General features: G+C 39.3%; 1 protein-coding gene across 2 annotated transcripts; it reads right to left on the bottom strand.

Annotated features, from left to right (window-relative positions):
- Positions 1-7635: 7635 nt before the first annotated feature.
- MSANTD3 (Myb/SANT DNA binding domain containing 3) lies at positions 7636-17442 on the bottom strand. Of its 2 annotated transcripts, none has more exons than XM_068194583.1 (3): positions 17308-17442; positions 11007-11452; positions 7636-9479 (listed from the first exon to the last, which is right to left on the bottom strand). In XM_068194583.1, the coding sequence occupies exons 2-3, from the start codon at positions 11419-11421 to the stop codon at positions 9070-9072; spliced, it is 825 nt and encodes a 274-aa protein (XP_068050684.1). In that variant the 5' UTR covers positions 11422-11452; positions 17308-17442; the 3' UTR covers positions 7636-9069. The 2 variants fall into 2 exon arrangements, with proteins under 2 accessions (XP_068050684.1, XP_068050674.1); XM_068194573.1 differs by lacking the exon at positions 17308-17442 and adding an exon at positions 16961-17116.
- Positions 17443-17446: the final 4 nt, after the last annotated feature.

The following is a 17446-nucleotide window of genomic DNA, read 5'->3' as shown; positions in this document are numbered from 1 at the left end:
AAAAAGACAATAAGGAGTGCCTAGATTCAGGTTTCTCCTTGAGATTCTCAAGCTCCTGTGATGATAATATTTTAGAGATGCAATTTTTAATGCTTCTGCATTTGGACTGCAGTGATCCTGAGCCTCCTCAACACACATGGAAAGATTACCACTTTCAGAGGTTTTCAGAGAATCCTTGCAGTCTCCTTAATCAAACAAATTCAGGTGTAAAATCAGCACTGGTGGAATATACATGCAAAATAAGGGAAGATTCTGCTGGATAAGAAAAAGAGATGGTGGAGAAAGAATCACATGGCACAACACCAAATAATACCCTTGGTCACTGCCAAATTAAAGTGAAAGTTTCTTTTTCACCTTGGAGAGATAAAATTTCTCAAAATATGGCCACTATTAATGTATCATCACAAGATGGTAGTACTAGCAGAGACAGCTGTAACACATTTGTAAACATATTTTCTCTTAAAGCATTTCCACTTCATGGGTAAAAATAGTGCTGTTAAACTGTGGGATTTTTTGGAAGCAAGAGGTTCTTCCTCAGCAATGCAAATCAGTCAAAAACCCAGCAGGTCAGCACCTCTGAAGAACAAGCCCTGTAACTATATGAGTGCTGCTGGATGGTAGCTGGTGGTAGAACAGCTCGTGCATCTCGTGACTGGAAGTTCAGAAACGCAACCACAAAAAGAAGGGCACGATTAGGGCTATGCCTTCAGGTCTGTGGGAAGCAAGACGGACTGGAATATCACTGTATTTGCATTTACTAATTACCAGAACTTTTTCTTCGGCTCCTGTTTTAAGATGTCATAGCCTTTGCATCTCAAGAAGATGAAGATCAGATCTCTCATTATTTAATCTTAAACTTTTGAGGAAAAGAAAAAGTGCAAAGTATAAACAAACGCAAAAGTCCACATGTAGCTGAGAATACAAAATATTACAAAAAATGTAATTGGTTTATATGTAATATGTTTATTTGGTTGAATTTATGTATATATTTAAGTGGGCATGGATTAACACAGTTGGCTTAATTTTTTTGTATTATTTAAGAATGCTGACCGAAAACTACACCTGTCAGACTGAAGCTGTGTTAATTTATTGATCTTGGTAATTGAACACTGACAAGGCATAATTTTAAGTTGCCCCATGATTTGGAACATTTTAATGTACAACAATTAAAAAAACCTATTATTTACCATACAAAGCCAGTTTTATGCATCACTAAAGTTGCCCACGGCTGTTACTATGTCCTTACTTGTGTTTGAAGCTGTGGCAGGATATGGGATTAAGTTTGCTGAGCTGTGGGGCTTCAGCCACTTGTGTCTATGCTGGGTATAAGAGAGGGGCCTAAGTTTAAGCCAGTCTTGTCCCACACCTGATGTTCTCAGCCTGGCTCCCTGACAGCACACTTACACTGGATTTCCAGAAGTAGAGTTGGTGGCATTTGGGCCAGATTGAGAGCAGAGATCAACACTTATCTACCGAGGCCATGGGACAGTGTGGAGAAATATGCTGGCTTCAGTGGGATTGGGGAAATGTAAACTGGAAGTATGCAACTTATTTATCAGTCTAGTAGAGGAGTAAAAGCAAGATATACCCCAAAAGACAGTGTTTTAACTGGCTGAAGCAAAGCACTGTTGTGATTATTTATTTTTTATACCTCTAAATTTGCTGCCTTACCAATTTTAGAAGGCACCTCAGCGACACAGTTAGCAATGACAGTTGTCTTTGCTGGCTAAAACTTCTTATTTTTTTATTCAAATACATCCACCACCGCTGATTTGGTAACTGGAAAAGATGCCAGACAAGTTGAGAATGTGAGCACCTTGCCATGGTTGAGCTGGCACCACCGTGTGGCTAAGTATATCCCAGCAGGAGTATTGCATTCGAGATAAACAGGATAAAACCAGCAGGGGAAAACTTCTTATGCTCTCAGCCACCAACAGAGTGGAATTTAACGCCCATTCCAGCCTCAGAGCCCTCCTGCAGGCCAGCAATTGAAAGCAAATTAAGTGCATTTTGGAAACCAGTGTGGCTTTATTTGGCAAGGACTTCTCATTATGCTTCATTTGCGACAGAAAGTTGGAGGTAAGGCAATATTTGTATTGGATATTATTGTTCCCAAAGCAGAGGCTGAACCTCTCTATTAGGTCAGCAGTGATAACTCCCAGCCTGCCAAAATTTCTGCCCTGGTTTAAATACCAAATTCATCACATCACCTCAAAAATTTGCACTTTTCAGAATATCAGTATTTATAAAATCTTTTTCAAATAAATGGAATTTATGTTGTGTGTGTCAATTCAGACTTCACACAGTCCATAGGATTAGAATTCAAATAGTTATAAAGCCAAGCAATTCATTGGGCTGAAGGAGTGATCAGTGGGACCATGTAGGTGTCTAACAGAACAAAAACATTTTTGGCAAAGCTTTGGTGAGATTAATGGGTCAAATTTCAAAACTCCACAACTTAACAGAAGCAGGATTCCTCCCCCTCCCCACATTATAGTGTGACACAGAATGAGTGGCAGGAGCTATATGGGCAATTCAGCTGGTCCATTTGTGGCCTAGTACATAATTTCAGGGCATAACTCAAAGAAAAGAAAAGGGATCTGTACATTACCAAATAATGGGCAGAGCTTGAGCAGCTCATATGGCAACTTGTAAGTGCCATATAAAAAATAAATTACTACTAAATAGGCATATAATTTCAGGTTCAGGTCTCTCCAAGAACAGCCTCTTATAGATGAGAAGGAATATCTGAAGATTTGTGGAATGCAATTAATCTCAAATTGTGCTGAATACAAACCCACTTCAACTCTCTTGCCAAACAAATTTGATTGATGAGGTGCTCTAACAGTTGGTTAGAGACTGAAGCACACAACTATTCTGAAGCTGGACTGAACAACAAAAGGAAAACAAAAAATCTTAATCAAAATTTTAAAAACTCACCTAAATAAAATAAGGACAATCTACAAATCTATCTTGCCTTATTTCTGTTAAAACAGAGACTTGTTTCCCTAAATACATATATGTCTAGTGTAGATTTTGTATCTAGCCAGCTCCTCATCAAGAAGGGAACAGATTGCTTCTAACAAATTGAGTGCTTAAGTTTTAATTTTTTTTGTTGTTTTTACTTTTTTGTGTGGCTGTTTTGACAGACTACAAGATTTGGCAAAAATACTTCTTGATTCTTAGAGCGATTGACCGTCTGGTGAGATTAATCCACACACTCTCCTGAATACAATAGTTTTACAACCCACAGCCATGGAGTGGACAACCTTTTCCTTTTCCTTGCTGTATAACCCATGCCATTTGGGAGAATATGTGCTGGACAGATTTCACATGGCTTTCCACAGTGGGTGTGCATGCGTGTCTGGATAATGTAGTGTTACAAAACTGTCCAACTTCAATTTTACATAAGTGAGGTCTAACAGCTCTGGTGGGATTCCTACTTGAAAGTAGCTACTTTTCTTATTGTCAGGCACTTGTGAATGCTATGATAGAGGTGTCCAGAGTCTCAAAGGAAAGAGAAGTGAAGACCATGAGGGGAAATTGTTTGACATGTGTGACAATGTTACCTCTTAGGACAGCTAAAAGCTGTCTTCACTTTGACTCATTCTGAAAACCAGCCTTTTTCTTTTTTTTTTTTTTTTGACTTTGCAAGTTTTTAATTTGTTATTAACATGACTGATGGCGTTGTCAGATGCCTAATCCCTTCAACATCAGAACAGTAAAATTTTCAGAGCCTCAGAGGTAATACATTTCTATTTTACAGCTCTAGTTTTAGGTCCAGCAATCTGTTCACATTTCTATGTGCACCTTGTTTAGATATCAGAGAATCAAGCTGATCATCAGCACAGAAGTCAGTCTGTGATACCAGAAACAGAAGCCACTGCTTGCTTTCACTGGAAAACATATTATCCTATTCTTATAGATGGCAATGAATGGTCAACTTTCTTTTTATCAAATGTAAAAAAATTCAGGGAGAGTGACAATGTATGAATATATAGTCAGCTGTCTTGAGAAGAAACAGAAAAATAATGTGGAAAGATAGGTAATTATCTTATGAAAACAACTAAGGTACGTCAGACTTTCAAAAATAGCAAGCTAGCTCAAAATACGAAATCACAGGACTACCTGTGAGGGACTTGTCTGGAAAAAAATTCAATTAGATATTATTTTAAGATTTACATGTAATTCCTCTACCCATGGAGTAGTAAAATACAAATGTGTAGCAGTTTATTATTTCAATGTCATAAGGAGAAAAATACCTGAAAACATGATGCTACATGATACTACATGAGTATGTGGTTGTACAGACTGTAACCACAGGGATTCAGAACAAAACTGGAACATTATAATGCAAGTGGGGAAGAAGGAAAAGGACACATAAAAGCCACTGTAACTACAACCAGAAAAAAAAAATCTGCAAAAAATAATTGAAAACGCCTATGCAATCATACAAATACTTGGGAGACTGCTAAAATTTGGTATTGTAAGCACACAGAGATGAATGCTCATTAAACAAAATTCAGCACAACATCCTCAGCTGCACTATATGCTCAGGAAAAGGCAGCCCTGAGCCATCCCTATTTCTCTGGTCACAGGCCTGCAATGGGAATATTGCAACCCTGAGTAGCAATAGCTCAAAGTCTGAGGGCTGAGCTCAAAATCTGAGGGCTGAGCTCAGCCACATGAGGTGCACCTGCTCTGTAAGGATCGCTTCTCTGAGCAATGCCTGGGGAGGGCTGTGCTTTCAGCCCTGCCTAAACACATCTCTGCAGCATAGGAAGGAGCTTCAGAGAGATTTGTGGCAAGCAGCAAGCTCCCTTGCTCTGGTGATAAAGCCTGGGCATTGAAAGAAGTAGAAAAGTTGTCAGGCTGGGTTGTTTGTCAAGGTAAGAAATTTCTTTTGAAGAAGCTGTGAAAGGATTCCACTGAGACTCCTCAACTACCAAGGAAGAAGGAAGTTTTTTACCCCAAGGATTTAGGAAGAATCAAAATCAGTTACACAGCTTCAGCACCCTGCATTAGCTCTGGTCCTGATGAAGGACATCATGGTCACAGACTGTCCTCCCAAATTACATGGAGCTGGAATAGAGGAAGTGCTCTTCTCCATTTCTCAATACTAACCTCTCCTCAAAATCCTCTGCCTGTGTGCAGAATCCAGAATGTACTGGCAGTGTAGAAAAGGTAACTAACCATGACTTCTGGGGAAAGGGAAGGTGATGGTAGAGGAGTCCCCATTTCATGTTCAAATCCTGTGATATGGGCAGTCTGGGCAAGAGGAAGGAAAAAGGAAAAGGAAAACACGTGTCTCTGAATGAAACCCTTTGCTCAAACTGCTGGTTAAAAAACTAAGGGTGAACAGAGACAGAAGGAAAAAATGCAGAAGAAAAAAAAAATCAAGACATGAAAAAATTTATACTAGGCAAGAGATTAGATTACCTCCAAGGAAAGACAGCTCCTGAAGCTAGGCTCATGTTAATTTGGGGAGTATACAGAAATTCATCACACCTTGTCTAGAAGGCCATTGTTTTCCTTCATAAGAATACAGAGGCTGAGAACAATGGCCACTATGTATCTGGTACACATGCTCTTTTATGGAGTTAAGAAGGGATCATTTTGCCCTGTCTGTCTTTCAAGTCCATTCTTGACAAAAAGTTTTATAGCAAATCCAAAAAAGAACAGGCATGTTCTTCTTAAAATACTGCTGTATTCTATCTGTAGAAAAACCTGGAGAATATGCATATATTCCTTGGCCAAATGGTTAACAGGAAAACACAATCATGTGAAAGTATTTGAATGATGTAAGCTGGAAAAAAGGGGAGAGAAACAAATGGACATATTGTCTGAGATGGCTATATTACATATAAGAAAAGTCAAACACAAGAAAAGATAAACTCTACTACCAGAAGGAGTAATTGCAACAACTACAAAGGCAAAAGTAATTTCTCAAGTAATTTCAATTCCATCACATTGATGCCTTTAAAAAGCCAAAGCATGGCAAGGAGATACATTACTTTCTCCTGTTGGTCTCGAACATTTTTCTGTGTTTATCACCCAATTTTACATCAACCAACAGTCAACTACAAATGGGAAAGTAAGAGCCTGTGTCACCTGTGAATGACCAATTGTCTTTACCACAAAATCTACTTGTATAATTTATGTTAGGTGTAGCATTCCCATTCTTCCCCTATGCATGTAATGATCATTCTTTCTTTCATACCTTCATACCTTGTCTATTTCTAATCTTTCTCTTATGGTCTTCTTTCTTTTAAATAGAACCTGAATTAAAAGGGTCTATTGTTCAGCCTAAGAACTGCAACCTTTGGTATCAGAATAAGAAAATATACCAAGAAGCAAGGCATTGTCCACTTGAAAAAATGCTTACTTTAAAGGACTTTTAAATATAAAAATAAAACAATCTTTCATGAGTGTCGCCCTGATTTCTCAGGATTTTCTAAAGCCTTCTGATTTTACATTCTTGTAGAGAACTTTCTCACGCAACTTTCTGTAAACAACCTATTGTTTTGCATTCTTTCATAGAGGCGGAGAAATTTGATAGACTGGTAGTTTGTCCAGTGTCGTCGGAGAGGTGGCACGTTCACCTTCCAATCCACTGGCACCTTTTGAGAACTATAAATGATTGGAGTCAGAAAAAATAATCTCTTCATGGTGACCAAAGCTGTGGTGCGTCGTTTTTCCTTGTGTCCTCTGGTGACACATGAGTAATCATATAACTTCCAAGAGTTCAAGCTACTCTTATCTCACATTTTATGAGATCCTCTGACTATTTCATCATTTTCATAGGGTTATCTAGACCTGGATTCTCTCTATTCTTGCCCCCTTCACAGTGCTGAAATTGTCTGCATTCATTACCTTCTAACACGTGGTTTTCATTTATTTTCACTTAGAACGAGTGCAGAAGGTTAAGAAAAATGTCTTAATCAGTTAAGATAAATGCTTTCCCTATCCTTTTTTTCTGGATGGTGACTGAACAATTGTCACAACCAGTCAAATAACTGACTCATCTTTCAGACCACAGAATGCAATCTCAGAACAAGGTCCTCACTTCTGTTTACTTTTCTTTTGCCTCTACTGTTATTATACCTTATTATTCATTCAGCAGAAAAATTAAAGTGCCCATAACAACATCCTTTGGAATTCCTGTACTTTCTTCACACAGCCAATTTATAAGTATATTGAATTTGTGGTCAAAAAGATCTGTCTTCAGATTTCACCCAGGCCCTATTTTTTTATCTTGCAGCAGTCCAGCATATTTTTTTTCTCTGTCATATAAAATGAGTTGTAATAAATAGCTCCCATTGTGATTGCTGGTTTTAGCACATTTAAGGAAGTAGCACAGGTACCACACTGTTAACCACAGCAAGTCCTGTGGTTGATAATGGCAGTGCTCGCAAAGATGAATCACCAGCAGTGAAACCAGGTCAAAAAAACCACACACACACACACACACACACAGAGAGAACCCTACTTAATCTAAAACAAAACCAAAAAGAACTCACTCCACCAGAAAGGATATCCAGGGAAAGAGATAGGCGTGTAGCTGGGAATGTATGCCTTGTAACATCATACTCTGCTTTGAATACATTGCTCACAGTATGGACTCGCCCTCAGGAGTCATGATCTGAAAATACTTTATTGAATAATGTGATACTCCGATTTTTCAATGAAAATTTATGGTTTTGTTCATTTTTCTCACTGCTTCAAATTACGGTTGTACACCTTCCTGTAAAACAGGTTTTCACACACCAGAAGTTCTTATGAATCTTTGCGGGGTTCTGCATTTCACATTATCTTAACTCTTGCCCCACTAGAATAAATGATTGCCAGGGTAAAGATTATCTATCTTTATTTGTGCTCTCCTACTAGCTACCATTCTGGACATCCAAAATCTGTGGGAACTTTCATGTGAATGCCTTCATATAAATCATGTCCATCACCCCTCACTGACAGCAAAGGCAAGAAACACACCACCATAATGCACAGGACAGAACAAAACAAAACAGAACAGTGCTTCAAGAAAGGAATGATTCCCTTGAACTGCTTCCCACCCTATGAGAAGGAAAAGAGGGTGAGTCTTAGTCTTTTCTTCTAGCTAAGGAGAAATAATCAAGTTAGCTGCTACACCATCAAGTATTGCATAGGAAAATAGAGGGAGACTTTGCCAATGGACTGGCTGGCTCACTGCATTTTGAGAGCTTTATGAATTCTTAAGAAGCTCTTCCCCTCAGAATGACTTCAGGTGAACAGCACACAGTGCTGGCAGCAGCATTTGACCCTCCTGTTTGGGTTCTCTACTTCAATACAAGATGGGCCTGGGAATTAAAGAACAAGCACAGTGGCTTTTGAGGAAGAAGTCACCTTCTTTTTAACTTCTCAAGTGTCGAGGCTCAAACAACTGGAGGGCCATTCCACAACTATCCTCTCAGTCAGCCAGACAGCTGGAAATATTACTGTTCTTCAGAAGGAGAGGGCTGTTACTACAGTGGTCCTCTTGCTATGTCCTTCATTTTCACATCTTCTATGAAGAATAAGTTATGGACTGTATTAACTAGTTTATTTTCCCTAAGCTTCAGCACAATGATCCAGCTACTAGCTTTCCATCAGCTTTTGTCTCAATAGCAGAGAGCAACTCCAACCCTTGCCTTCATTTGGGAAATGGCAGATAGGAAGAGATAGAAATCAAAACGGACACTACAGCCCGATGTTTAAAGCTGTTAAGTTTTCTTAAGAACTCCCAATGTAAGAATACCCAGAGTACCTTAAACTTCACAAGGATCAAGGGTGTTCTGAGAGGAGAAAATATGTTCACATTTTAGAACACTGTGCATGTCTGTGAGTTAAACAAATCAGAACTACCTACAAATAAACAATAGAGTTTTCCTCTTGGTGAACTATACCACTGTTTCCCTAAACATTAAGAGTCATAGTGTGTTCACTATCAGCCAGGCACCTATCCTGTCACTGTACATTCACAGTAGAAAACTCTCTTTCCAGTGCGTGTTACTCATAAATGTGCTAAACCAGACTGACTCTCTGCCCTTCTATGTTCTAAGGTGAATTAGGAAAAGGTCTGTTATAAGATGATACAGGCCATTCTTTTGTAATGGTCTGCAGTTTTCTCTCCCAATACATTTTCTTTTTATTTAGCACTTCCATTTTTATTCTGTGTTCTTCTTCAGCCATCTCACACTCTCTTTCTATTTGCTGTATCTTTGCAACATGAACTTCATTCATTTGGATTAACTGGAGTTGCAAAATCGACATTTGCTGATGATGTTCTTCCTCGTGCATCTTTTTCAGAGCACTTTCCTGAGATGCTTTACTTCTGTAGTTCTTATCTGCTGCTATTCTGACATCAGAACATGAAGGCTCAGGCTGGGAGGTACCTTCGCATACTGGAAAATGTACCAGCTCTTTGTCTTCATCACAAAGTTCTCTGTTTGACACAACAAATGACTCTGCAAACAAAAGAAGAAAAAGTGTTATAGTATTCTCTTCCCTTCCTTCAAAAAAGAGAAATGTGATAAGTTACTGACACGTGCATATAAACCTTGTGCTCCATTAGCAAAGCACAGGAGCCACTACATAATGCAGTTCTGCTGCAGAATACTAGGGGCATAATGGGCTGAACAGAACCACTTTGGGCTCTGTTGAAAGACCTCCAAGGCTATAGTGGAAATTCAGAAGACTAAAGTGAATGCAGACACTTGTAAGTGGACACCTAAATTTAGGTGGCTGAGCCTGGAGCTAAACCTTAATGCAGCCAATTTGAGCTAAATCCATATGTGACTTGCAATATTTTATGGAAGATCTGAGTGTCAGGTGAAGCTGTGTCAACAAGAATATCAAATGACTGAGGGAACAGTAGGAAGAACACTTCTTAGTCTTTCCTTATTTCTGCTGTAGATGTTATAAATACAGTAGTGTAAATTTTTAGGAAAAAAAATCACATTATTCTAACTTTGAGAAGGCTCTACCGATTCTTCTGAAAGAAAAGAGACCACGCAGGGAACAGAACAGTTACATTATCTTAACTCTTGCACCACTAGAATAAATGATTGCCAGGTTAAAGATTATCTATCTTTATTTGTGCTCTCCTACTAGCTACCATTCTGGACATCCAAAATCTGTGGGAACTTTCATGTGAATGCCTTCATATAAATCATGTCCATCACCCCTCACTGACAGCAAAGGCAAGAAACACACCACCATAATGCACGGGACAGAACAAAACAAAACAGAACAGTTACCACTGCAAATGAGGATCTCAAAATACATTCCTATCCAAAACCAAATGACTAATTATGGTAAATACAATTATGAAAGAGGCATTCTAAGCATGTTATCTAACAATGTAGCTGCTGTTGTCTTTTCAGCAAGGACAGTCTCCTGTGTGAGATCCTGCCATAATAAAATTTGCAAGAAACTGTTGCAGCCACCCTCCCTTCTGGCATTGAATTATTCCTTCTGGGTATGCTTGCCAAACAAAGAAGAATGTAGTGGTGGACTTTTTCAGAAAGGCCATCCTCCAGTGTGGACTGCAGTGTGAAATATGGCTCCATGTAGTCTTTTTAGTCCTTGAAAATAAAGGAGAAAAGACCACAGGGAACTCTTGCAGCAGGCAATTGTGTAACAATTTGCTGGTGGTAGCTTTCTTTTTTTTTTTTAAACCAGCAAAATGATACTTTAAAAATGATAAAGATATCCTTGGGACTATTCTTTTGAAAGCCAGCATGATAGCAACTGTGATGCTTGCCACAAAGCAGCAGATATGTCAAAAACAGACTAAAAAAATCTGTAAAAAACCTCACACCCGTTTAACTCCTGTAGGCCTCGGGAAATACACACAGCCTTGTAATATCATAGCTCTGAAATTACTTTTCTATATCCAGCAGTCACAGCTAAGTGGAGAGATTTGAAAAAGAATCACTGGCAAAATCACATACAAAACAATACTACTTGCATCATTACAGCAACATTTATACCTTGACTAGAAGCATCAGGCTGATATTCAGAGTCTTCTTCTGGTGGGCTCTGCAAAAAGTACATTTGCTCAGGCATTATGCTTCCAATCTTCTCTTTCCCTACGATGTGAGTATTTATAAGTGGACTAATACTTCTTTTTACCTTCTCCCGCCTTTCATGTGCCATTATCTTTTTTGTCCGTGCCTTGATATTTTCCCAGCATTTCTTTAACTGTTTGAAGTCTCGCAGTGATACACTGGGCTGTGAATTATATTCATGAGCTAGTGCTTGCCAGGTACGCTGTTTCAGAGCAATAGTTCTTGCATCACTTTTTTTACATTCAAGCACGTATTTGTACTTTTCAACTAATGCAAGCAGCACACTCTTCTCCACTTCTGAGAAGTATTTAGCAGGCTTTATTATTTCGTTTTGCATTTTCTACTGTTTCTCCAAGAAGCCAAAATTCCTATAAAAACAACGATGAAAGAAAAAAGAAACAAGAAAACCAAACACAAATTAGAACTGGTTGCAATATCAGGAAACTGTCTTTCAGAAAAAAAACCCCAAAAACTCCTAAGCATAGCTTCTGATTAATTTTATTTTCTAGAATAGCTTTCTGTGAATAGTTCTATACTACATAATGGAATGATCATGTAAGATTAAATAGAATTAAATGCTGGTTTGTATTGCCACTTCAGTGGATACACAGTGCCAGAAGTAGACTATAATGAATGTTGTCTTTGTTACAATTTATTTGGATACAAAATACTCAGTATTTACTTAGTATCTTGCTTTTAGTATCTTGTTTTCCTGTTCATTGCACTTTTTCTCTCCCAGAAAGTTTTCAAGCTCTGAAGTTAGGAACAAATTCCAAAACCCAGCCTTCGCTAGCTTCACATTTATGTCTAAAGCCACCTTCAGTATGTTTGGGTTTTCTTTGGTTTAAAAAATACCCTCTTCTGTCCTTGCTGATTGTGTATAATTAATTTCTCCCATCTCTCTCCAATATTTGAAAGCTCATTTGTATGAGCAATGATAGTAAGAAGTTGTCTTTTTAAAGACCTGTCAGCTTTGCTCTCCCCCATGCTCCATCCCTCCCTGGCTGATACCCAGTAGGCAGCAGGATCCTGACGTGTATTACAATATTGAGAAGCAGCAAGAGTTGCAAGGAGACAAGAAATAACAACAGAAACAACCACAGTGGAAGGTACAGGTCCTTTGCCCATGACTGCTGGCCTCCATGTGTGGCACTTCCTTGCACTTGTGCTGCTGGTCACTCAGGAGCCAACAACCAGGCTGAAAAGAGTTTTGGCCTTAACGCAGCCACTGCTGTACACTTACACCACGTCAGCAACTACCTTTCTTCTCAAGTCCAGGACCTACGTAGTCAATACCAGAAAGGTAGCTGACAACAGGGAATTTGTGGCCATTTGAAAAAAAAACAACAACAGTGTTGCCTTGAGTTAACAACATATGACTGTGAAACAAAATATATTTTTGCTTCTTCTATCTTTTCACACTTTTCTCCCCCTTCTTTTCTGCTGTAACTGTGTAGCCCAAATTACTTTCAGATTTTGGGCAGAAATGCTGCCTTAGCTCTCATTTCTTTTGTTTTTAATCATTAAACCCAGTGATACATTTATAAGATAACTGGTTCATATTCCTAACAGTCTAGGACTCTCCCAAAATGAATTTTCTAGTCTTTTGCCTATTGTTTCTACTACTTCTCTTGTAACATTCCTTGATGATGCACTAGATATCACAATCAGGTTTCCTCTTCTCAATATATTTTTCCTTAACTCCTCTGCACTAGGACTTTCTTTGTGCCATCCTTGTAGTTCCTTTCCTCCAAACGTCTGAGTACTTACAGTTATTCCCATTTCTTTCAGTAAAGGTAACTACTTATATTTATAAAGAAAGCTAACAGACAAGCTAATATTGAAATGAAAACCCAAGCCTGACATAAAAACAGTGTCTCTCTTGAGTAGCCCATAAAAGATGACAAAGCCCAGCTGTCCTGGTTTCAGTGGGGACAGAGCTCATTTTCTTCTTGGAGGCCGGTACAGTGTTGTATTTTGGATTTAGAGAGAATAATGCTGATAACACATGGATGTTTTAGTTGATGCTCAGTGGTGCTTATTCCTAGTCAAGGATTTTCAGTTCCCCATGCTCTGCCAGCGAGCAGGTGCACAAGAAGCTAGGAAGGAGCACAGCCTGGCTAAAGGGATATTCCATACCATGAAATGCCACGTTCAGTGTATAAATGAGGAGGGAGCTGGCCGAGACCTGCAGGTGGTGAGCAATCGTATTGTGCATCATTTGTTTCTCTTGAGTGTTCTTCCTCTCTCTCCCCCACTCTCTCTTTTCCACTACAAGTATTATTATTGTTACTATATTTTATGTTGTTTCAATTATTAAGCTGTTCTTATCTCCAGCTACAAGTTTTACTTCTTTTTCTGATTCTCCTCCCCACCCCACTGGGGGCAAGGGGCGAGCAAGCAGCTGCACAGTATTTGGTTGCTGGCTGGGGTTAAACCATGATGCTAGCAAAATAAAGGAGTCAAAGAACAGGGGACACAGTGGAAAAAAGCCTGAAATAGCAAAACTGAAGCAAAGTTAGTAACTAGAAGTAAGTAACAGTTTAGGTCAAGTTAGTAGCTAAGCTGTACCCCTACTGAAAAAGGAGCAAACACTTGGTTTGCACCTTCTGTCAGTGCATGACTGGGTTATTTCCAGTCACCTATGTGGGTCCTGCATAGTCACAGTTCTGCTCTCTCTTACCAAATCCTGGTGTCACAAGGACATGGAAGAGCTGAAGTTTTTGCAGCAGACAGGATCAAGGGGACTAAGGGAAAGGTCCATAGGAAAACAAAATGTAATAGTGCTACTGCTAATGGAAGAGCTAGTTTATTTCACATGAAAGCAAAAGGAGGAAGAAGGAAGAGAGCTGGGTAGCTGAGTTTAAGGAAAACAGTTTTTTGATTCCAATATTTCCTCTGTCACACTGTACAAAGTTATTTTTTATGGTCTGTGAAAACTTAAATCACCCCCCATATTGGTGACAGGAATTCTTAAACAGCTATAAACTGACAGCACAAACTAGGTGTAAGCAAAGAAACTGCTTTCATGCATACCAGTTATTTCAATGTCTAGGTCTAATAGAAGTGTACAGCTGCTTCAGGAGTTCCTTAAATAAAACAAACTAGGAAAAAAAAAAAAAAAGGTTGTCATGAAATTGACATCCTAGCAAAGATACTGAAAACTGGCAAATTTGCTCCATGAAGCCACTCTAAAAACACATAAAATAAAAGAGACCTGGAATGGAATAGAATGTATCTAATAATCTATTTTACTTACATACTTGTTGCACTATTCCAAACCATTAAGTTGCTTTAGACAGAGGCTGAAATTAAATTCTTGGGACTAAATATTAGTTCTGTATCTTAACCTCAATTCCACCAAGAAATGGGATGAAATGCAGTCCCACCAGCAAGCTTACAACCCTGAAAAACCAGGATTACTCCATGTGATCAGAAAGGACTGATTCTACCTTCTACTGATGCACATAAATCTTACTTCTAGTTTTGAAAAGGTGAGAGAATCTCCGACAAAAAGAATCATTACATGTTTATTTTTAGAAAATCCCTTTATTTAGAAAAACTGGATTTTCAGAAGTTTGGAGACTACATTCAAAAAGTTAAACATTATTAGGACTTCTGGATTCCAGATGCTAAATATCTAGCTCCACAGACTGGCCGAGATCAGTTGATGTCAGTAAATATCTAAAACATTTATAAATATGACTTCCTATATATTAACAAGTTATGTACTAGAATAAAAGCTCATCCTTCATGGATGGAGCAAACTTAAGTATCACTTTCATACCACACTATCATTTACTTCTATTATTTTTACTGTTGTAGCTTCTGAGATCCCCAGTCATATGTTCAAATACTAAACATTAAAGAATGGAAATATAAGTCCTACTCTGAGAAGAACATATTGGTCTTTTCTTCCACTAATCATATTCCTAGTATTTGTTTCCTAAACATACACACTGCAATTGTGTCCTTTCTGTGAAGAAGCCAGGATTATGATCTAGGATGCATAAAGGAACTCAAGAACTTGTGTGGGCAGTTTAGTACTAGAAGAAAAGAGTTTTGGAAGACTCTTCTCAAGCTCTTACATGCTTAATCTACTTTCTTCAATGTATTAAAACCCATTTGCAACGAGGTGAACATGAAAGCACTCTGAGATGGCAGGAGATGTTAGAATACAGAGAAGTTGAATCAGAACACCACCATGTATTTACATTCACCACTTTTTTCTTTATGCATATTATTCACCTTCTTGCAGCCCACTGGCTCCTCTGCAGAATATGAGAAAGGACTCACAAGCCCACAGAATTTCCATTTTGAGGCTAAACAGTCCTTCCAGGACATATGCCTGGGATATAATTTAGCAGGAATCTGTACTGAAATCAAATTAGTTTACTGTGCATAGCTCATCCCGTAAACTGGATTGATTTGTGTGGGCACATGAGGACAGTTGCAGAGTAAATTCTAAGAAACAAAGACTGGAAAGCTTCTCCCACTCTTACAGGTGCCTAGGCTCCAAGACACAAGCAGTAAGAAAGCATTTCATCCTAAATATATTCTCCTGGCATGACTCAATTCACAACTTGCCTTAAAACAAAGCAGTGTCCTAAGTATTTATCCTCTCACACAAACCTCTATAGCTTTAAGATAACAGAAGTATCTCTCAGCTTCTCATCTTTACTGTAAAATGTTGTGCAGCATTCTTCTTTTAAAGACTATAAGGCATGTGATGTGATCTGCTCGAAGAATAGATTGAAAAAAGAATTACACAAGTTAGAAATGCACATATGTTCATAAGTATTTCACACACATGCATTATTTTGCTTGCACACATCTAAACAGAGACCCAAGCTCCAATCACTTGCATAGAAGCCCAGTAAAAGGAAAAAAAATCAGTTTAAGTTGGCATGTGTGAGCATTTTTAGTCCATTAAATGTTTTTTTTAGGCACAAGAAAATGCAGAGAGAAAGTTATGGTCAAAGACTTATCCCGAATGTTAAAAAGGTTACACTAACCAAACCCAAAGAAAATAGTTTGTTAGCAAACTGTGGTCACTTATGGGGTGAAAATGAAGTTCACTGACCAGTGCCAACAGAATTACTACCAGAAATATTCAAAGATTAATAAAAATAAAATTTATGTCTCTAACTTAAATTCCAGGTGAAGCTCTAAACATAGCCAGTAATTAACAACATTGGAAATCAATCACAATTCTGTCCTTTTCATCCAGTGCTTGAGGAAGAAAGAAAGGCGTGGAAATGCAATGACCCAAACTAGTCACAACAGGTTTATATTTCATTTGAATGACAGAAGCAGCAGTAAACAGTGTTCTTCTTCCTCAAATGTTTCCTTGGTTTTCCTCACTAAGCTTCCATCAGGCCTGACCCTGCCTACCTTGAAACTTGAAATCACTAGGTAATTAAGAGCACATTGCAAATATGAATGAGATGTATAAAGAAAATGTGCTTTAATCAGATTTTTTATAATCCCACCTCCTTGGGTGCTGGGGGGAAAGCACCCAAGGAGGTGGGATTATATGCTTTAATATAAATGAATAGTTATCATGGATCATCCAGCAAACAAACAAGATCATCTACTAGTAAAATTCACAGTACTTTACCCAAATTTCTCCTGTCAGATTTTATATAGCTATACACGGAAATTTATTTATATATATATATATATATATATATACATACATATATATCTGTATCATATCACACTATAGATATTCACAGATGGATTTTAAGCGGGTCATCCCGCTACCTATGGAAGACATCCAAAGCACTTCCCGCAAGCAAGGTAATGGACGCAGGTTGTTATTCCGAACGACTGCCTGAAATCCACCAAAAATAGGCATAATATAGGAATCCTACCAGACTCTCCCGCACCCGAACTTCTCAAACATTAACTCGAGCTTGGTGGGTTTTTTTTTAATCTCCTCGCTAGCTCCTCTTCTGCTTGAAGGAGAAAGCAGCGCAGGTCCCGGCTCCACAAAGGCGGCCGCTCCCCGTCGGGCGGGCGCGGAGGCTGCGGCGCGGTGCGGGCGCATCAGCCGCGGCGGCGGCGGCGGGGGGGGCTCGGCGGGCGGGCGGCCGCTGTCACCCAGCGCCCGCGGGAACCAGCGCCGGCGGCGGGGACAACCCCACCCTGCGGCCCCGCTGGCTCCTCGTAACAAAGCGCCTCTCGGCTCCCTCCCTCCCTCGTTCCCCGCCTCCCTCACCTCCCCGCCCGCAGGCCGCCGGCACCGCTCGCTGCAGCTCCCCGCAAACCCCGCGCTGGATTCCCGCCCGCCGCAGCACGGGCGGCGCGGCGCCGGCCTCTCCCGCGGGGGACACCGCCGTGCCGCGGGGACACCCGGC

This window comes from Anomalospiza imberbis, chromosome 1 (genome assembly GCF_031753505.1).
Source record: "Anomalospiza imberbis isolate Cuckoo-Finch-1a 21T00152 chromosome 1, ASM3175350v1, whole genome shotgun sequence".
Taxonomy (NCBI): Eukaryota; Metazoa; Chordata; class Aves; order Passeriformes; family Viduidae; genus Anomalospiza; species Anomalospiza imberbis.
Note: the sequence above shows the minus strand (reverse complement) of the source record. Positions and strands in the feature narration are given on the sequence as shown.